The sequence below is a fragment of the Terrapene carolina genome, unplaced genomic scaffold, assembly GCF_002925995.2.
Source record: "Terrapene carolina triunguis isolate 2854851 unplaced genomic scaffold, T_m_triunguis-2.0 Scaffold714, whole genome shotgun sequence".
Lineage (NCBI taxonomy): Eukaryota > Metazoa > Chordata > Testudines > Emydidae > Terrapene > Terrapene triunguis.
The window spans coordinates 21,572,379-21,589,398 of NW_020665065.1; the positions used below are offsets into that span (position 1 = coordinate 21,572,379).

At 50.3% G+C, this 17,020-nt stretch overlaps 1 protein-coding gene across 1 annotated transcript in view; it reads right to left on the reverse strand.

Moving 5' to 3' along the window:
* ALPL (alkaline phosphatase, biomineralization associated) overlaps window positions 1–17,020 on the reverse strand; it is a 69,148-nt gene that overhangs the window by 50,010 nt on the left and 2,118 nt on the right. Inside the window, exon 2 of the mRNA XM_026659933.2 lies at window positions 15,488–15,622. Coding sequence (XP_026515718.1) covers window positions 15,488–15,545 — 58 coding nt within the window. The 5' untranslated portion in view covers window positions 15,546–15,622. The remainder of the gene's footprint in view (window positions 1–15,487; window positions 15,623–17,020) is intronic.

The following is a 17,020-nucleotide window of genomic DNA, read 5'->3' on the forward strand; positions in this document are numbered from 1 at the left end:
GACGTGAAGACCTGCCCTGGCACTGTGACCACTGAATTCAAGCTGTTGCACCCCGGGCGGTAGGCCATGGTGAGCCACGTCTACAACGGTCTGAGCCGGAGCCTGGCATGCTGGGTCACGTAAGTGCAAGCAGGCGTGTGGCTAAGGAGACTCAGGCACCCCCTTGCTGTTGAGGTTGGGAATTGATGGAGGCTTTGAATGAGGTCGGTGATGGCGTGGAATCAGGACTCCGGTAGAAGGGCCTGTACCTGGACCGAGCCCAACACTGTCCCAGTGAATTCTATTCTCTGAGTTGGTTCCAGGGATGACTTTCCCAGGTTGAGGAGGAGACCAGCTGCTCGAACATGCACCTGACCAAGCGGATTTGGGACTGCACCTGTACTCTGGTGCAGCCCCTGAACAGCCAGTCGTCGAGGTGGGGTATACCTACACCTGCTGTCGATGGAGGAAAGCAGCCATGACCGACATGCACTTGGTGAACACTCAGGGGAGCTGTTGAGAGGCCGAATGGAAGGACCGCGAATCGATAATGTTCATGGTTGATCACAAAGCGTAGGAAATGCCAGTGTGTGGGACAAATCACTATATGGAAGTACGCATCCTTCATGTCGAGGGCGACATACCAGTCTCCCGGATCTAGGGAGGGGATAATGGTGCCTAGGGAGACCATGTGGAACTTCAACTTCACCATGAATTTGTTGAGCCCATGCAAGTCTAGGATGGGTCTGAGACACCCCCCTTGGCCTTGGGGATTAGGAAGTTGTGACATTCTATACCTTGGGGGAGCATGCTGTAACCCCCATATTCCTCATTTTCATATAATCGTGATCTTGCATATAAAGCATGCCTTGTAAGGTATCAGGGTAAAGGTTATGATCTGCTGAAAGTCATTTCTCTATCCATATATGTATATCATTAATGCATATGAAGTTATGAGAATTGTGGTGTATGGTTGTCACTAAAACATGCTGTAAGTTGGGGGAAATCAGTCAAATATTAGCTCCCCAGAGGCAACAGCAAGGAAAGTAACCAACACCGGGGCGGGGTATGAACCAACCTATCAACAACCATTGTCCAGCAAGGGAGCTACAATGCACTGACTCACCTGCATGAGGCCCCACCAGGGAAATTGCTCAACCTTGCTGGGAGAGACTCAGCAATACCCCACAGACATGCCTGGACTTGTGTTCTACAAGCACATGGACTGAGGGTATAAAACAGGCAGAGTGGACACATACTGGGCCCTTCTCCTGCCCCCACCTATGCTGCAAGCAACCAAGACACTGAGAAGAAGACAAGACTCCAACACAGGAGATTGGCCCAGATTTAAAGGACAAACCTGTATATTAAGGACTGCAATATCCAGTGGGGTGAGAAAAACTGTTTAAACTAGTTGCTGCCCAGTCTAATAGGGTTGAGAATTTAGACTGCATCCTTATATTTTCTTTTCTTTTGGTAACCACTCTGACCTGTTATGCTTTAACTTATAATCACTTAAAATCTATCTTTATAGTTAATAAATCTGTTTAGTCTACCTGAAGCAGGGCATTTGGTTTGAAGTGTATCAGAGACTCCCCTGGGGATAACAAGCCTGGTACATATCAATTTCTTTGTTAAACTGATGAACTTATATAAGCTTGCAGTGTCCAGCAGGTATAACTGGACACTGCAAGACGGAGGTTCCTAGGGTTGTGTCTGGGACTGGAGCTATTGGCTAGTGTCATTCGGCTGCAAGTAGCGAGGAGCAGCTTACATGCCAGAGGCTGTGTGTGAACAGCCCAGGAGTGGGAGTTCTCATAGCAGAGCAGGGCAAGGCTGGCTCCCAGAGTCAAGGAGTGAAGTGGCCTAGCAGCTCACCGGTCCGGATAACACCAGAGGGGAACGTCACAGGAGTAGAATCCCTTGCCCCATAGCTCCTGAGGAACCTCCTCCACTGCTCCCATGGCGAGGAGTGCCTGCACCTCCTGGATAAGGAGTTGCTCGTGAGATGGGTCCCTGAAGAGGGATGGGAGGGAGGGTAAGAGCAGAACTGGAGAGAATATCCCGATTCCACTGTGTGGAGGACCCAGCAGTCTAAGGTTATTTGGGACCAGGCATGGTAGAAGTGGGATAAACGATTCAAAAAGTGCGGTGAAGGATCTGGGGATGAGTCTGATGCACCATCCTCGGGCGTCCCTTCAAAAGGCCTGCTTGGAACCCGACAATGGTTTAGTCGGGCCCTGGCCTTGTCCGGAAGGCTTTCTGCCATTCCTGCCCCTCCGTCTGTAAAAGTCCTGCCACGGCCGAGGAGGGTAGGAGTGCTGCTGGGGCTTGAAATGTTTGCGTTGGGTTGCCAGGGTGTGCATAGTCACCCTTGAGTCCTTTAGGCTATGCAGCCGAGAGTCAGTCTACTCCGCGAACAGGCCCGCCCCATCAAAAGGTAGGTCCTGCATGGTCTGCTGGACCTTGGGCGGTAGGCCTGAGGCTTGCAAGCAAGAGGTGCACCTCATGGCAATACCTGAGGACAAGGTGCACGCCGCCGAGTCCGCAGCGTCTAGTGAGGCCTGTAAAGAGGTCTGTGCCACTGCCCTGCCTTCCTCTACTATCGCCCCAAACTCCTCCCTGGACTCAGACAGCACAAGCTCCTTGAACTTGAGCATCGAGTTCCAGGAGTTGAAGTTATATCAGCTCAGAATTGCCTGCTGGTTGGCAGTCTTGAGCTGAAGCCACCCCCTGGAGTACACTTTACGGCCAAACAAGTCCAGGTGCTTGACCTCCTTGGACTTGGACACAGGGGCCTGAGGGTCTGTGTCCCTCCCCTGGCACCAGGGAGTTGGAGCGGTGCTGGGTCGATCCTGCTGGTTTCGGTGCCAGGGAGCAGCAGTACCACAGGTCTCTGCCAGAGTCCGTCCACGGTGCCGATTCCACCACTGCCGCCGGGGCAGTACGCACCGAAGAACTCGGTGCCAGATCCTGCCATGCCGAAGGAGGCTGAGGTCTAAGGAGCTGCTTAAGGCAAAAGTCTCGCTCCTTTTTGGTTCTAGGGCAAAACCCTTGCAAATCCTGCACCTATCGGCTTGGTGAGCCTCCCCCAGACACTTGATACAAGCATGGTGGGAGTCGCCCGTTGGCATGGGCTTGGAGCAGGACTTGCAGGGCTTACATGCCCAAGTCCCAGGGGTTTAAGTCCTCCCAAGGAAAAGCGGTTGGGACCGAGGGTAAACCCCCATCCCAACTGCTACAAACTACTACTAAAATAAACTACAATAAAACTAAATAAAAGGCGAAAGAGAAACAAGAGCTAGGGAACCGTGGAGAACTTGCTGAGCAAGAAGCCACAGTTCCAATAACCATCATGGGCGGTAAGAAGGAACTGAGGAGGCGCCGGGTTGGCAGGATCATATATTGAGCGCCATGAAGGCGCCACTCCAGGGGGCTCCACAGCTACTAAGGGGAAAACTTTCCAACGACTGTTCACATGGCACACACTTAATTGGAATCAACATGAGCAATCACTCGAAGAAGAACCTAGGGTTCCTGACTCCCAGTCCCCAACTGTCACCACAGTGCTCTGTCCTTTAGCAGAAGGAACCAAGCCCCAAAAAGCAGCAACAAGAGCCTGCCTCCACAGGTCTGGATGTAGACATGAGAAGTAACGAGTGTTCTCTGCATGTCTTTAAGGAAGCCAGCAGCATCTGCCTGCACAGCCTTCTCCTTGCTATACTAACGTACGAAATCAGCCACGCTTCAGGGGTGTCACCTGGGGACTGGCCATTTTCCAGGGTTTGGGGCATTGTGCATGGGACTAGGAGAGGTTTCTAGTCTGTGGAATGAAGCTCAGAAGAGGATTCTTGGATCAAGTCCCAGTTTCTTGTCCCTGAGCAGACTCAGAGTCCTGGGGACTGGTGTCCCAAGGATGGACTGCCCTTTGATCTCTGACCAAAGACCAGAGATGGGAGACCCTAAGGGAGGATCTGCTGGGCCTTTTTCTCTTTCCACAGCACTATGAAGGAAGCATCCAGCACTACTGGGTCCCAAATAACAACAGTATTCATTAATTCATTGTTTCCAATTCTGGGTTCGGGTGTTTTGCTTAAAGCCCCAGCTGCTGGAATCCTGGTACTGCACGAGAATCTTGGCTTAAAAAAAAAACCCACAACCAAAACACCAAACAAAGCAAATTTCTAGCCCTCCTGGTTGCACGGAAAAGTTTGAACATGAAGCAAATGTGACCTGAAAGCACAAAAAAACAGAAGGCAAAGAATATTTTTTAAATCTCATAAGCTTTAAGCCAATCTCATGATTTTCACAGGGCCAGACTCAAGCTTTTGAATGTCTGGCATCAGTAGTACAATTTGCCTAGCTACACACATCCAGCCACTCTGGCTGGTTTCTGGCAGCTCCTAAAACACACACACAGTGGGCACCACAAGAGGGCTAGCAAACTATTTAAAGGGCTACAATCTTATTCCTAGCCACTACAAATTCATTCGCTCCTGGGCCAGAAAGGTCATCATGGTGGGTGCTGGAAGGTAGCAACGATGCAGAGAATCCCTGCATGAAGTGGGGACCACGAGACTCAAACACTTAGGGGGCAGGGGGAGTCCAGCAAGAAGAGCTGGTTGGGGCTACACAGCCCAGCAGTGGTTTCCCAGCCTCCTCCGACCTGGTCCCTTCGCCTGCCCATTGTTCTCTACTCCAAGTCTGGAAGGAGTTAATGCTGCCGGCTCTGTATGTTCACCACAAGAGAAAAATAGAAATCAAGAAGTACAAGCTGGGCTATAGGGCAAAGGCTTGGCTGGCGGGGCCAGGGCTCCTTTGCTGCTGGCCAGCCACCCGACAAACTCTGGGAATTACCCACTCTCTATAAACCTCATCCCTATCGGGCACACTGGGCATCTGGCAACTTGTCACAAACAAAATGAGGGAGGATCCAAAATGGATCAGTCTGTGCAGTTCATACCCCACACTCCGGTTTTCAGCTTGGAATTGCCTCTGGTTTTTCTGGCTGGGGCTAAAAACAGCCAAAGCTCTGTTTAATCCTGAATTCAAAAGGCTGGATAGAAGCAAGTTTGCTTTCTGGCAGCTATGAAAACACAAATTCAGTGGGACCACTAGAAGGCTCACCAATTATTTAAAACAGTGGTTCTCAACCTTTTTTCATTTGCAGACCCCTAAAAAATTTCAAATGGAGGTGAGGACCCCCTTGGAAATGGATCATCTGTATCTATAGCTGATTTCTGTTCAGTCAGTTTTCAGTTTAAATCTTTCGTGGACCCCTTGGACATAGTCCATGGACCACAGGTTGAGGTATCTGCACACCACAGGATCTGCACACTGCCCCAAGCGCCGACTCTGGCTGTAGTTCCTGGCCAATGAGAGCTGCGGGAGTGGTGCCTGGGGGCAGCGGCACCCGGACACCTCCTGGGCCCCAACCCCCTGCCCCAGTCTAGAGCCCACACCCACACTCCCTCCCAGAGCTTGAACCCCTCACTCTCTCGTGCACCCAAACCCTGCATCCCCTCCCGCACCCAAACTCCCTCCCAGAGCCTGCACCCCAACCCCCTGCCCCAGCCTGATGAAAGTGAGTGAGGGTGCGGGACAGTGAGCGACAGAGGGAGGGGAGATGGAGTGAGCAGGGCCTCAGAGAAGGGGCAGGACAGGGTCGTGGTCTCAGGGTAGGGAAGGGGCAGGTGGTGGGGCAATGGTCTTTGGGTTTGCGTGATTGGACAGTTGGCAGCCCTACCGGGTGGGCATGTGGAAGCCCTGGCCGTGCCAGAAGAGTATGCCCAGCAGTGCAGCCAGCAGCTCGCTGGGCACCAGCCATCGCACACGCAGCACCATCCAAAAGTCAGGTGGACCGCGGGCGTGGCTTGTGTGTGCGTGGGGGCCCATTGACTATTCTGCCCTGGGGCCTGGAATTGCTGTTGTCGGGCCTGGTCACCCTCCCAATGTGGGTGAGTGGACAGCCCTAGCTAGCTCGGACTATCAGCTCCCAACCAGATAGGGGCTCAAGCCACAGGATTTCAATCCAGATCTCACACACACCAAAGATCATGGAGTGTTTGGATCTGGCTTCTTTGTTGGTATCCTGTTAAAAACCAACGGCGCTCTTTGCTGACATGCGAGTCTGGATACTGAATGCCCAGAGCCAGGGGATTCTCAGACCGGGGGCTGCCTCTGCTTTTAATTCACTGATGTGGACCCCCATGTAGATCAGAGGGCAGCACCCTTTGTAGTGCGACCCCTTAGCACATCAGGGCAAGCAATGCCGCCCCCCTTTTCCCATGGTGGGCTCCACCCCATGCTAGGGGTGCTGCTAGGGTTGCAGCAGCACTCTCAGCTTGAAATAACAATAGCAACCAAATGCTTTAGAGTTTTGTTCAATGGCTTCCACTATAAATGTTGTTCCAGCACCCCTGCCCAGAAACAACAAGGACTGTCCCCATCTCTCTAGCCTGCGTTCTCTCCTTTCACAAGTCCCTGATCCAGTAGAGCGAGTCTCTTGCAGGCAGCACTTTCCAATTAATTGCTGCCATTGATTTATGTTGGCCTCTCCCAGGCCAGGATCCAATCCCAGAGCCATGAACTGGCCCTGAACCCCCAAGCACTGAGGCCTGAATTCTCACACATGCTGCTGGCAGGGGCTCTGCTGAGCCAGGACTCTGATCCTCTGCCCCTGACTAACCGTCAGACAAAAATGCCCTGGGAAGTGAATTCAGATGCAATCACAGAAGAATCCTTTCTGAATATCATTCGTCAAGTGTTTTCTCCTGTATTCTTCAGGATCCCCTCTTCCTAGCTGACAAAGGAGGTTTATTCCTTTGCTGGTTTTATCCTTTTCTGTCCTGCTGCACAATATGTCTCTCTTCTTTATGTGCTGCTCAGCCTTTTTTACACCCTTAGTGCTTACTCACCTAGGATGCTGCTATGGTGAAGATGTCCCCCCCAAGGAACAATGGCCTAGTGGTTAGGGTGCACCACTGGGCTCTAGAAAACCTGAGTTCCACTCCCTTTTCTCTCACAAACTTCCTGTGCAAGTTGCTTAGGGTGGATCTACGCCAAAAAAAAAAAAAACCATGTGGCTGCGAGTCTCTCAGCCTGAGGCTGCAAACCAGTGCTTGTGCTAGGGTGCTAAAAATAGCAGCGTGGACATCAGATCCAGCGCTAGGTAGAAGCAGACTAAGCAATTGCTTAGGGCCCTGAGCAGCTCAAGGGGGCCCCCATGTCACTTTTTATTATAAGAATTTGTCTGCTTTAATACAGGGGGTGGCCAAAATATTCCTGCTTATAGCCCATTGGGGGCCAGCACTGGCTCTGATGGACATTCCAACCTGGGCTCTGAAACGCCGAGAGCAGGGTGGGTCTCTGAGCCCATGTGGGAATGTCCATACTGCTATGTATAGCATGGGCTTGGGGCTATACACCTGGGCTCTGAGTCTTGCTGATGCAGGTCTTTTTTCACAGTGTAGACAAACCCCTTAGCCTCACTGTGCCTTAATTACCCCTCTGTCCAAGGGGTGATGGCCCTGCCCCCCAGGAGTCTCCATTACAGGGGTAAGGTATAGACCACCAGACCAGGAGGATGAGGTAGACGAGGCTTTCTTCGGACAACTAACAGAAGTTTCCAGATCACAGGCCCTGGTTCTCATGGGGGACTTCAATCACCCTGACATCTGCTAGGTCAGCAATACAGCGGTGCACAGACAATCCAGGAAGTTTTTGGAGAGAGTTGGGGACAACTTCCTGGTGCAAGTGCTGGAGGAACCGCACGTCCTCTTGAACTGCTGCTCACAAGCAGGGAAGAATTGGTAAGGGAATTAGAAGTGGGTGGCAATCTGGGCATCAGTAATCATGAGATGGTTGAATTCAGGATTCTGACACAAGGAAGAAAGGAGAGCAGCAGAATACGGAACCTGGACTTCAGAAAAGCAGACTGACTCCCTCAAAAAGGAAGCTTTTCAGAAGTGGAAACTTGGACAGATGACTAGGAAGGGGAGTATAAGAATATTGTTCAAGCATGCAGGCGTGTAATCAGGAAGGCCAAAGCACAATTGGAGTTGCAGCTAGTCAGGGATATGAAGGGTAACAAGAAGGGTTTCTACAGGTACATTAGCAACAAGAAGATGGTCAGGGAAAGTGTAGGACACTTACTTAATGGGGGATGCAACCTAGTGACAGATGTGGAAAAAGTTGAAGTACTCAATGCTTTTTTTTGCCTCCGTCTTCACCCCAGACTGCTGCACTGGGCAGCACAGTATAGGGCGGAGGTGAGCAGCCCTCAGTGGTGAAAGAACAGGTTAAGGACTATTTAGAAAAGCTGGACATGCAGAAGTCCATGGGCCGGATCTAATGTATCCGAGGGTGCTGAGGGAATTGGCAGATGTGATTGCAGAGCCACTGGCCATTATCTTTGAAAACTCGTAGCGATCAGGGGAGGTCCCGGATAACTGGAAAAAGGCAAATATAGTGCCCATCTTTAAAGAAGGGAAGAAGGAGAATCCAGGGAACTACAGACTGGTCAGCCTCACCTCAGTCCCTGGAAAAATCATGCAGCAGATCCTCAAGGAATCCATTTTGAAGCACTTGGCAGAGAGGAAGGTGATCAGGAACAGTCAACATGGATTCAACAAGGGCAAGTCATGCCTGAGCAACCTGATTCCCTTCTATGACGAGATAACTGGCTCTGTGGATATGGGGAAAGCGGTGGACGTGATATACCTGGACTTTAGCAAAGCTTTTGATACGGTCTCCCACAGCATTCTTTCCAGCAAGTTAAAGAAGTATGGGCTGGATGAATGGACTATAAGGTGGATAGAAAGCTGGCTAGATTGTCGGCTCAACGGGTAGTGATCAACGGCTCGATGTCTAGCTGGCAGCCGGTATCAAGCAGAGTTCCCCAGGGGTCGGTCCTGGGGCCAGTTTTCTTCAAGATCTTCATTAATGATCTAGATGATGGAATGGATTGCACCCTCAGCAAGTTCACGGATGACACTAAACTGGGGGAAGAGGAAGATATGCTGGAGGGTAGGGATACGGTCCAGAGTTACCTAGACAAATTGGAGGATTGGGCCAAAAGAAATCTGATGAGGTTCAACAAGGATAACAGAGACTTGGTGGGATAACTCATATGACTGGAGTACTGTCATGGATGGATATAAACTGTTCAGGAAGGACAGACAGGGCAGAAAAGGTGGGGGAGTTGCACTGTATGTAAGAGAGCAGTATGACTGCTCAGAGCTCCGGTATGAAACTGCAGAAAAACCTGAGAGTCTCTGGATAAAGTTGAGAAGTGTGAGCAACAAGGGTGATGTCATGGTTGGAGTCTGCTATAGACGACCAGACCAGGGGGATGAGGCTTTCTTCTGGCAACTAGCAGAAGTTGCTAGATCGCAGGCCCTGGTTCTCATGGGAGACTTTAATCACCCTGATATCTGCTGGGAGAGCAATACAGTGCACAGACAATCCAGGAAGTTTTTGGAAAGTGTAGGGGACAATTTCCTGCTGCAAGTGCTGGAGGAACCAACTAGGGGCAGAGCTTTTCTTGACCTGCTGCTCACAAACAGGGAAGAATTAGTAGGGGAAGCAAAAGTGGATGGGAACCTGGGAGGCAGTGACCATGAGATGGTCGAGTTCAGGATCCTGACACAAGGAAGAAAGGAGAGCAGCAGAATACGGACCCTGGACTTCAGAAAAGCAGACTTTGACTCCCTCAGGGAACAGATGGGCAGGATCCCCTGGGAGAATAACATGAAGGGCAAAGGGGTCCAGGAGAGCTGGCTGTATTTTAAAGAATCCTTATTGCGGTTGCAGGAACAAACCATCCCGATGTGTAGAAAGAATAGTAAATATGGCAGGCGACCAGCTTGGCTAAACAGTGAAATCCTTGCTGATCTTAAACGCAAAAAAGAAGCTTACAAGAAGTGGAAGATTGGACAAATGACCAGGGAGGAGTATAAAACTCAGGCATGCAGGAGTGAAATCAGGAAGGCCAAATCACACTTGGAGTTGCAGCTAGCAAGAGATGTTAAGAGTAACAAGGGTTTCTTCAGGTATGTTAGCAACAAAAAGAAAGTCAAGGAAAGTGTGGGCCCCTTACTGAATGAGGGAGGCAACCTAGTGACCGAGGATGTGGAAAAAGCTAATGTACTCAATGCTTTTTTTGCCTCTGTCTTCACGAACAAGGTCAGCTCCCAGACTGCTGCACTGAGCAGCACAATATGGGGAGAAGGTGACCAGCCCTATGTGGAGAAAGAAGTGGTTCGGGACTATTTAGAAAAACTGGACGTGCACAAGTCCATGGGGCCGGATGTGCTGCATCCGAGGGTGCTAAAGGAGTTGGCGGATGAGACTGCAGAGCCATTAGCCATTATTTTTGAAAACTCATGGCGATCAGGGGAGGTCCCAGATGACTGGAAAAAGGCTAATGTAGTGCCCATCTTTAAAAAAGGGAAGAAGGAGGATCCGGGGAACTACAGGCCAGTCAGCCTCACCTCAGTCCCTGGAAAAATCATGGAACAGGTCCTCAAGGAATCAATTATGAAACACTTAGAGGAGAGGAAACTGATCAGGAACAGACAGCATGGATTCACCAAGGGCAAGTCATGCCTGACTAACCTAATTGCCTTCTATGAGGAGATAACTGGCTCTGTGGATGAGGGGAAAGCAGTGGATGTGTTATTCCTTGACTTTAGCAAAGCTTTTGATACAGTCTCCCACAGTATTCTTGCCGCCAAGTTAAAGAAGTATGGGCTGGATGAATGGACTGTAAGGTGGATAGAAAGCTGGCTAGATCGTCGGGCTCAACGGGTAGTGATCAATGGCTCCATGTCTAGTTGGCAGCCGGTTTCAAGCGGAGTGCCCCAAGGGTCGGTCCTGGGGCCGGTTTTGTTTAATATCTTTATTAATGATCTGGAGGATGGTGTGGACTGCACTCTCAGCAAGTTTGCAGATGACACTAAACTAGGAGGCGTGGTAGATACACTAGAGGGTAGGGATAGGATACAGAGGGACCTAGACAAATTAGAGGATTGGGCTAAAAAAAACCTGATGAGGTTCAACAAGGACAAGTGCAGAGTCCTGCACTTAGGACGGAAGAATCCCATGCACTGCTACAGACTAGGGACCGAATGGCTAGGTAGCAGTTCTGCAGAAGAGGACCTAGGGGTCACAGTGGATGAGAAGCTGGATATGAGTCAACAGTGTGCTCTTGTTGCCAAGAAGGCTAACGGCATTTTGGGCTGTATAAGTAGGGGCATTGCCAGCAGATCAAGGAACGTGATCGTTCCCCTTTATTCGACATTGGTGAGGCCTCATCTGGAATACTGTGTCCAGTTTTGGGCCCCACACTACAAGAAGGATGTGGAAAAATTGGAAAGAGTCCAGCGGAGGGCAACAAAAATGATTAGGGGTCTGGAGCACATGACTTATGAGGAGAGGCTGAGGGAACTGGGATTGTTTAGTCTCCAGAAGAGAAGAATGAGTGGGGATTTGATAGCAGCCTTCAACTACCTGAAGGGGGGTTCCAAAGAGGATGGAGCTCAGCTGTTCTCAGTGGTGGCAGATGACAGAACAAGGAGCAATGGTCTCAAGTTGCAGTGGGGGAGGTCCAGGTTGGATATTAGGAAACACTTTCACTAGGAAGGTGGTGAAGCACTGGAATGCGTTACCTAGGGAGGTGGTGGAGTCTCCTTCCTTGGAGGTTTTTAAAGCCCGGCTTGACAAAGCCCTGGCTGGGATGATTTAGTTGGGAATTGGTCCTGCTTTGACCAGGGGGTTGGACTAGATGACCTCCTGAGGTCCCTTCCAACCCTGATATTCTATGATTCTATGAAGGACAAGTGCAGTGTCCTGCACATAGGACAGAAGAATCCCATGCACTGCTACAGGCTGGGGACTGACTGGCTAAGCGACAGTTCTGCAGAAAAGGATCTGGGGATTACAGTGGATGAGAAGGTGGTAATGAGTCAACAGTGTGCCCTTATTGACAAGAAAGCTAACGGCATATTCGGGGCTGCATTAGTAGGAGTGTTGCCAGCAGATCGAGGGAAGTGATTATTCCCCTCTATTTGGCACTGGTGGGGGCACATCTGGAGCACTGTGTCCAGTTTTGGGCCCCCCAACTACAGAAAGGATGTAGACAAATTGGAGGGAGAGTCCAGCAGGGGGCAACGAAAATGATCAGGGGGCTGGGGCACATGACTTAAGAGGAGAGGCTGAGGTAACTCGGCTTATTTAGTCTGCAGAAGAGAAGGGTGAGTGGGGATTTGATAGCAGCCTTCAACTACCTGAAGGGGGGGTTCCAAAGAAGATGGAGCTCAGCTGTTCTCAGTGGTGGCAGATGACAGAACAAGGAGCAATGGTCCCAAGTTGCAGTGGGGCAGGTCAAGGTTGGATATTAGGAAACACTATTTCACTAGGAGAACATAAGAAAGATCCATCTAGCCCAGTATCCTGTCTACCGACAGTGGCCAATGCCGGGTACCCCAGAGGGAGTGAACCTAACAGGTAATGATCAAGTGATCTCTCTCCTGCCAGCCATCTCCACCCTCTGACAAACAGAGGCTAGGGACACCATTCCTTACCCATCCTGGCTAATAGCCATTAATGGACTTAACCTCCATGAATTTATCCGGTTCTCTTTTAAACCCTGTTATAGTCCTAGCCTTCACAACCTCCTCAGGCAAGGAGTTCCACAAGTTGACTGAGCACTGTGTGAAGAAGAACTTCCTTTTATTTGTTTTAAACCTGCCGCCCATTAATTTCATTTGGTGGCCCGTAGTTCTTGTATTATGGGAATAAGTAAATAACTTTTCTTCACATTACTCATGGTTTTATATACCTCTATCGTATCCCCCCCTTAGTCTCCTCTTTTCCAAGCTGAAAAGTCCTAGCCTCTAATCTCTTCTCATATCGGACCCGTTCCAAACCCCTAATCATTTTAGTTGCCCTTCTCTGAACCTTTTCTAGTGCCAGTATATCTTTTTTGAGAAGAGACCACATTTGTACGCAGTATTCAAGATGTGGGCGTACCATCGATTTATATAAGGGCAATAATATATTCATCTTATTCTCGATCCCCTTTTTAATGATTCCTAACATCCTGTTTGCTTTTTTGACCTCTGCACACTGCGTGGACGTTTTCAGAGAACTATCCACGATGACTCCAAGATCTTTTTCCTGATTCGTGGTAGCTAAATTAGCCCCCATTATATTGTATGTATAGTTGGGGTTATTTTTTCCAGTGTGCATTACTTTACATTTATCCACATTAAATTTCATTTGCCATTTTGTTGCCCAATCACTTCATTTTGTGAGATCTTTTTGAAGTTCTTCACAGTCTGCTTTGGTCTTAACTATCTTGAGCAGTTTAGTTATCATCTGCAAACTTTGCCATCTCACTGTTTATCCCTTTCTCCAGATCATTTATGAATAAATTGAATAGGATCAGTTCTAGGACTGACCCTTGGGGAACACCACTAGTTACCCCTCTCCATTCTGAGAATTTACCATTTATTCCTACCCTTTGTTCCCTGTCTTTTAACCAGTTCTCAGTCCATGAAAGGACCTTCCCTTTTATCCCATGACAACTTAATTTACGTAAGAGCCTTTGGCGAAGGACCTTGTCAAAGGCTTTCTGGAAATCTATGTACACTATGTCCACTGGATCCCCCTTGTCCACATGTTTGTTGACCCCTTCAAAGAACTCTAATAGATTAGTAAAACACGATTTCCCTTTACAGAAACCATGTTGACTTTTGCCCAACAATTTATGTTCTTCTATGTGTCTGACAATTTTAATCTTTACTATTGTTTCAACTAATTTGCCCGGTACCGACGCTAGACTTACCGGTCTGTAATTGCCGGGCTCACCTCTAGAGGAGGGTGGTAAAGCACTGGAATGGGTTACCTAGGGAGGTGGCAGAATCTCCATCCTTAGAGGTTTTTACGGTCAGGCTTGACAAAGCCCTGGCTGGGATGATTTAGTTGGGGTTGGTCCTGCTTTGAGCAGGGGCTTGGACTAGATGACCTCCTGAAGTCTCTTCCAACCCTAATCTTCTATGACGTGCTTTAGATAGATGGGGTGGGGCTGCCTTCAGACCTGTGCAGGCACACCAGGTTAAGGGGTGCTAACTAACATGTTTTAAGAGAGAGGAGGGCAGAGTTTCTTGACCAGCTAACAGAAGTTAAAATACAGATTGCCCTCTCAACGCTAGGGTTAGCGAACACATGTTAAAACGAGGACATCTTTCACCCTCATGTGCAGGCTGCGCGGGGCACCACACAAACTGCCTTATGAGCCAGAGCCTGGCCCATCTGACTATGGGACTATGCCAAGACCAGCCCTCCTAATTGGTCTCCCTTCCAGCCTGCAAGGCTGCACCGTTGGCTCAGGGGGAGCAGAGGGACAACTGATACTGCAGGGGCTGAACCATCCACCTTGAAGAGTATGGGCTGGCACCAGCCATCCTGAGTTCTGTCTGCCTGCTGAAAGACCCCAGTAAAGAGCTCTGCGGACCTGGAGCTGATGGGTTCTCTGCAGGGCAGTGTGTAAGCCCCAGACATAGCGCCATCGGGTGCAGCCCTAAGGAATGGTTGGAGCATGTTCAGCATTCAGCAGAGGGGATCAGAACTCCTAAATCCTTTCTTGTCACACACACTCTTCAAACCACATGCCTCAAAGCTGGTACGCCCATGTGTCACGGAGTGTGGGGGGACACAAGGCCCTGCACCCCCGGCTTCCTGCGATTCACCATGACTCTTAGCCAGCCAGTAAAGCAGACGGTTTATTCAGACGACAGGAACACAGTCCAAGACAGGTCTTGCGGGCACAGACAACAGGACCCCCCGCAGTTAGGTCCATCTTGGGGTCCCAGGGCACCCCAGCCCCCTTGGGAGGTCAGAGCCCCGTCTGCCTCCCAGCCATCTCACCAGCCAGCTCCTGAAACTCTCCCTTCAGCGACCCCTCCCACAGCCTTTGTTCAGTTTCCCAGGCAAAGGTGTCACCTGGCCTCTAACCCCTTCCTGTGTTCTCATGTTACATGCTCAGGTAGCTTTCCTCAAGGCCAGTCTCCCATCCCCCAATGCAGACCGTCCTAGCCAACCTCCCCTGCCTTCCCAGCCAACACTCCCCACTCAGCATTCAAAGACCACATTAAGAACAGTCCCAGTTCATCACACCATGGGTGTGAGCAGAGCTGTCCCATGGGTAGGGCAGATCGGGGCAACCACTCTGGACCCTGTGCTTTAGGGGGCCCCCCCACAGGTCAGTGCAATTGGCCAGCACAGATGACCGGCACAGTCAGTCCTGGAAGACAGGCACAGGAACTAGAGGTTCAGGGGGTGATGCAGCACCCCTGGGCTCCCAGCCGCCAGCCCCGCGCAACCAGGGGCCCTGCCCAGCTGCCGATGCACAGCAGGGCGCCCAAGCTGGCGGGAGCTGATTTGTCCCAGGCCCTGCACCCCTCTAGGGACAGCCTTGGGCATGAGTCCCTACGGATCCACCTACCTGGGACAAGGGAAGCAAGACAGACTTCAGCCAGCAGGATGAGGAGAAGAGCCTTCATGATGCTGCTGGCAGTCACTCAGGATGACACCAGGGACCTGTATGCTCAGTAGAGGATCTGTTCCTGTGTAGCAGACTCTGGGGAATGGAAGACACAGAGAACACTCGTACTGCTGCACTAGGGAGAAAGGACGTCTACCCCAGCCCATCTTCTTGTCCCTCTCTCTGCTTCCCCCATGCAAAACAGCTTTCATGAGAGGACAGACCTGGCTGTAGCCTGGGTGAAATCCTTCAGGGACTGGATTGTCCCAGGTAGGCTGGAAGGGCTAAACTGTTCTGCTGTCCAACCAACTCAGCCCAGGACATAGTTTTTCCTCCAGGGGGAGGGTGCTGAGGTCGATTAAGACATGCTGGCACTTCTCAAACAATATAGAGCTCCTATTGTCCTGCAACATCTTCTAAATTCCCTCTCAATGCAGTGAGGGCACCCGCCTTTAGACACTGCACCACCTCTGACTGGGCTTCCTGTTTGTATTACAGTGTGGCCTGGTGGCACCAGGAGGGATCCCAGCCCCGTGGTGCAAGGTGCTGGACAGACACTGGGGATGCATCCACATGTAGGAAGAAAGGTGTGGTCTTACCACATGGTAGCTTACACATAGTGTCAAGTATCAGAGGGGTAGCCATGTTAGTCTGGATCTGTAAAAAGTGACCAAGAGCCCTATGGCACCTTATAGACTAAGGGACGTATTGGAGGATAAAGCTTTCATGGGTGAATACCCACTTCGTCAGACGCATAGTAAAATTCTAGTGAGGATATGGCAGTTTAGTTTTCCCATGTGGTAGCAGGTTGAGGTAAACACTAAGGGGGGCCCTGGAGGCTACCTCATCCTGCTAACATGCGTTGAAACTGCAACTGCCTTGTCTACATGGGGGGTTTTACCACATGGCTTTCCACCCTTTTTTCCTAGTGAAGACAAGGAGCCCTAGTGAGAGAGCCCCTGCCCCAAGGAGCCGGCACCTAAATGGATCAGACAGAGTGGGAAAGGAAAAACCAAGGCAGAGAGAGGTTGAAGTGACTTGCCCAAGGTCATCTGGAGATGGACCGGAGTCTCCTGACTCCCTGTCCAGACCCCTATGCACTGAACTGCACTGTCTTGCAGTGCCCAGCACCATCACTCCTCTGCCCAAACACAGCCCTCCTTCCTGAGGCCTGTGCGTAGGTCACAAGTTCAGTCCTCACAGGTGACCCATGGTTCAAGTCACTACTTAAGAATGGTTTCAGAGTAGCAGCCGTGTTAGTCTGTATCCGCAAAAAGAACAGGAGTACGTGTGGCACCGTAGAGACTAACACCTTTATTTGAGCATAAGCTTCTGTGGGCTACAGCCCACTTCATCGGATGCATAGAATGGAACGCACAGAAGATATTTATACATACAGAGAACATGAAAAGGTGGAAGTAGCCAGACCAACTGTAAGAGGCCAATCAATTGAGATGAGCTATCATCAGCAGGAGAAAAAAAACCTTTGAAGTG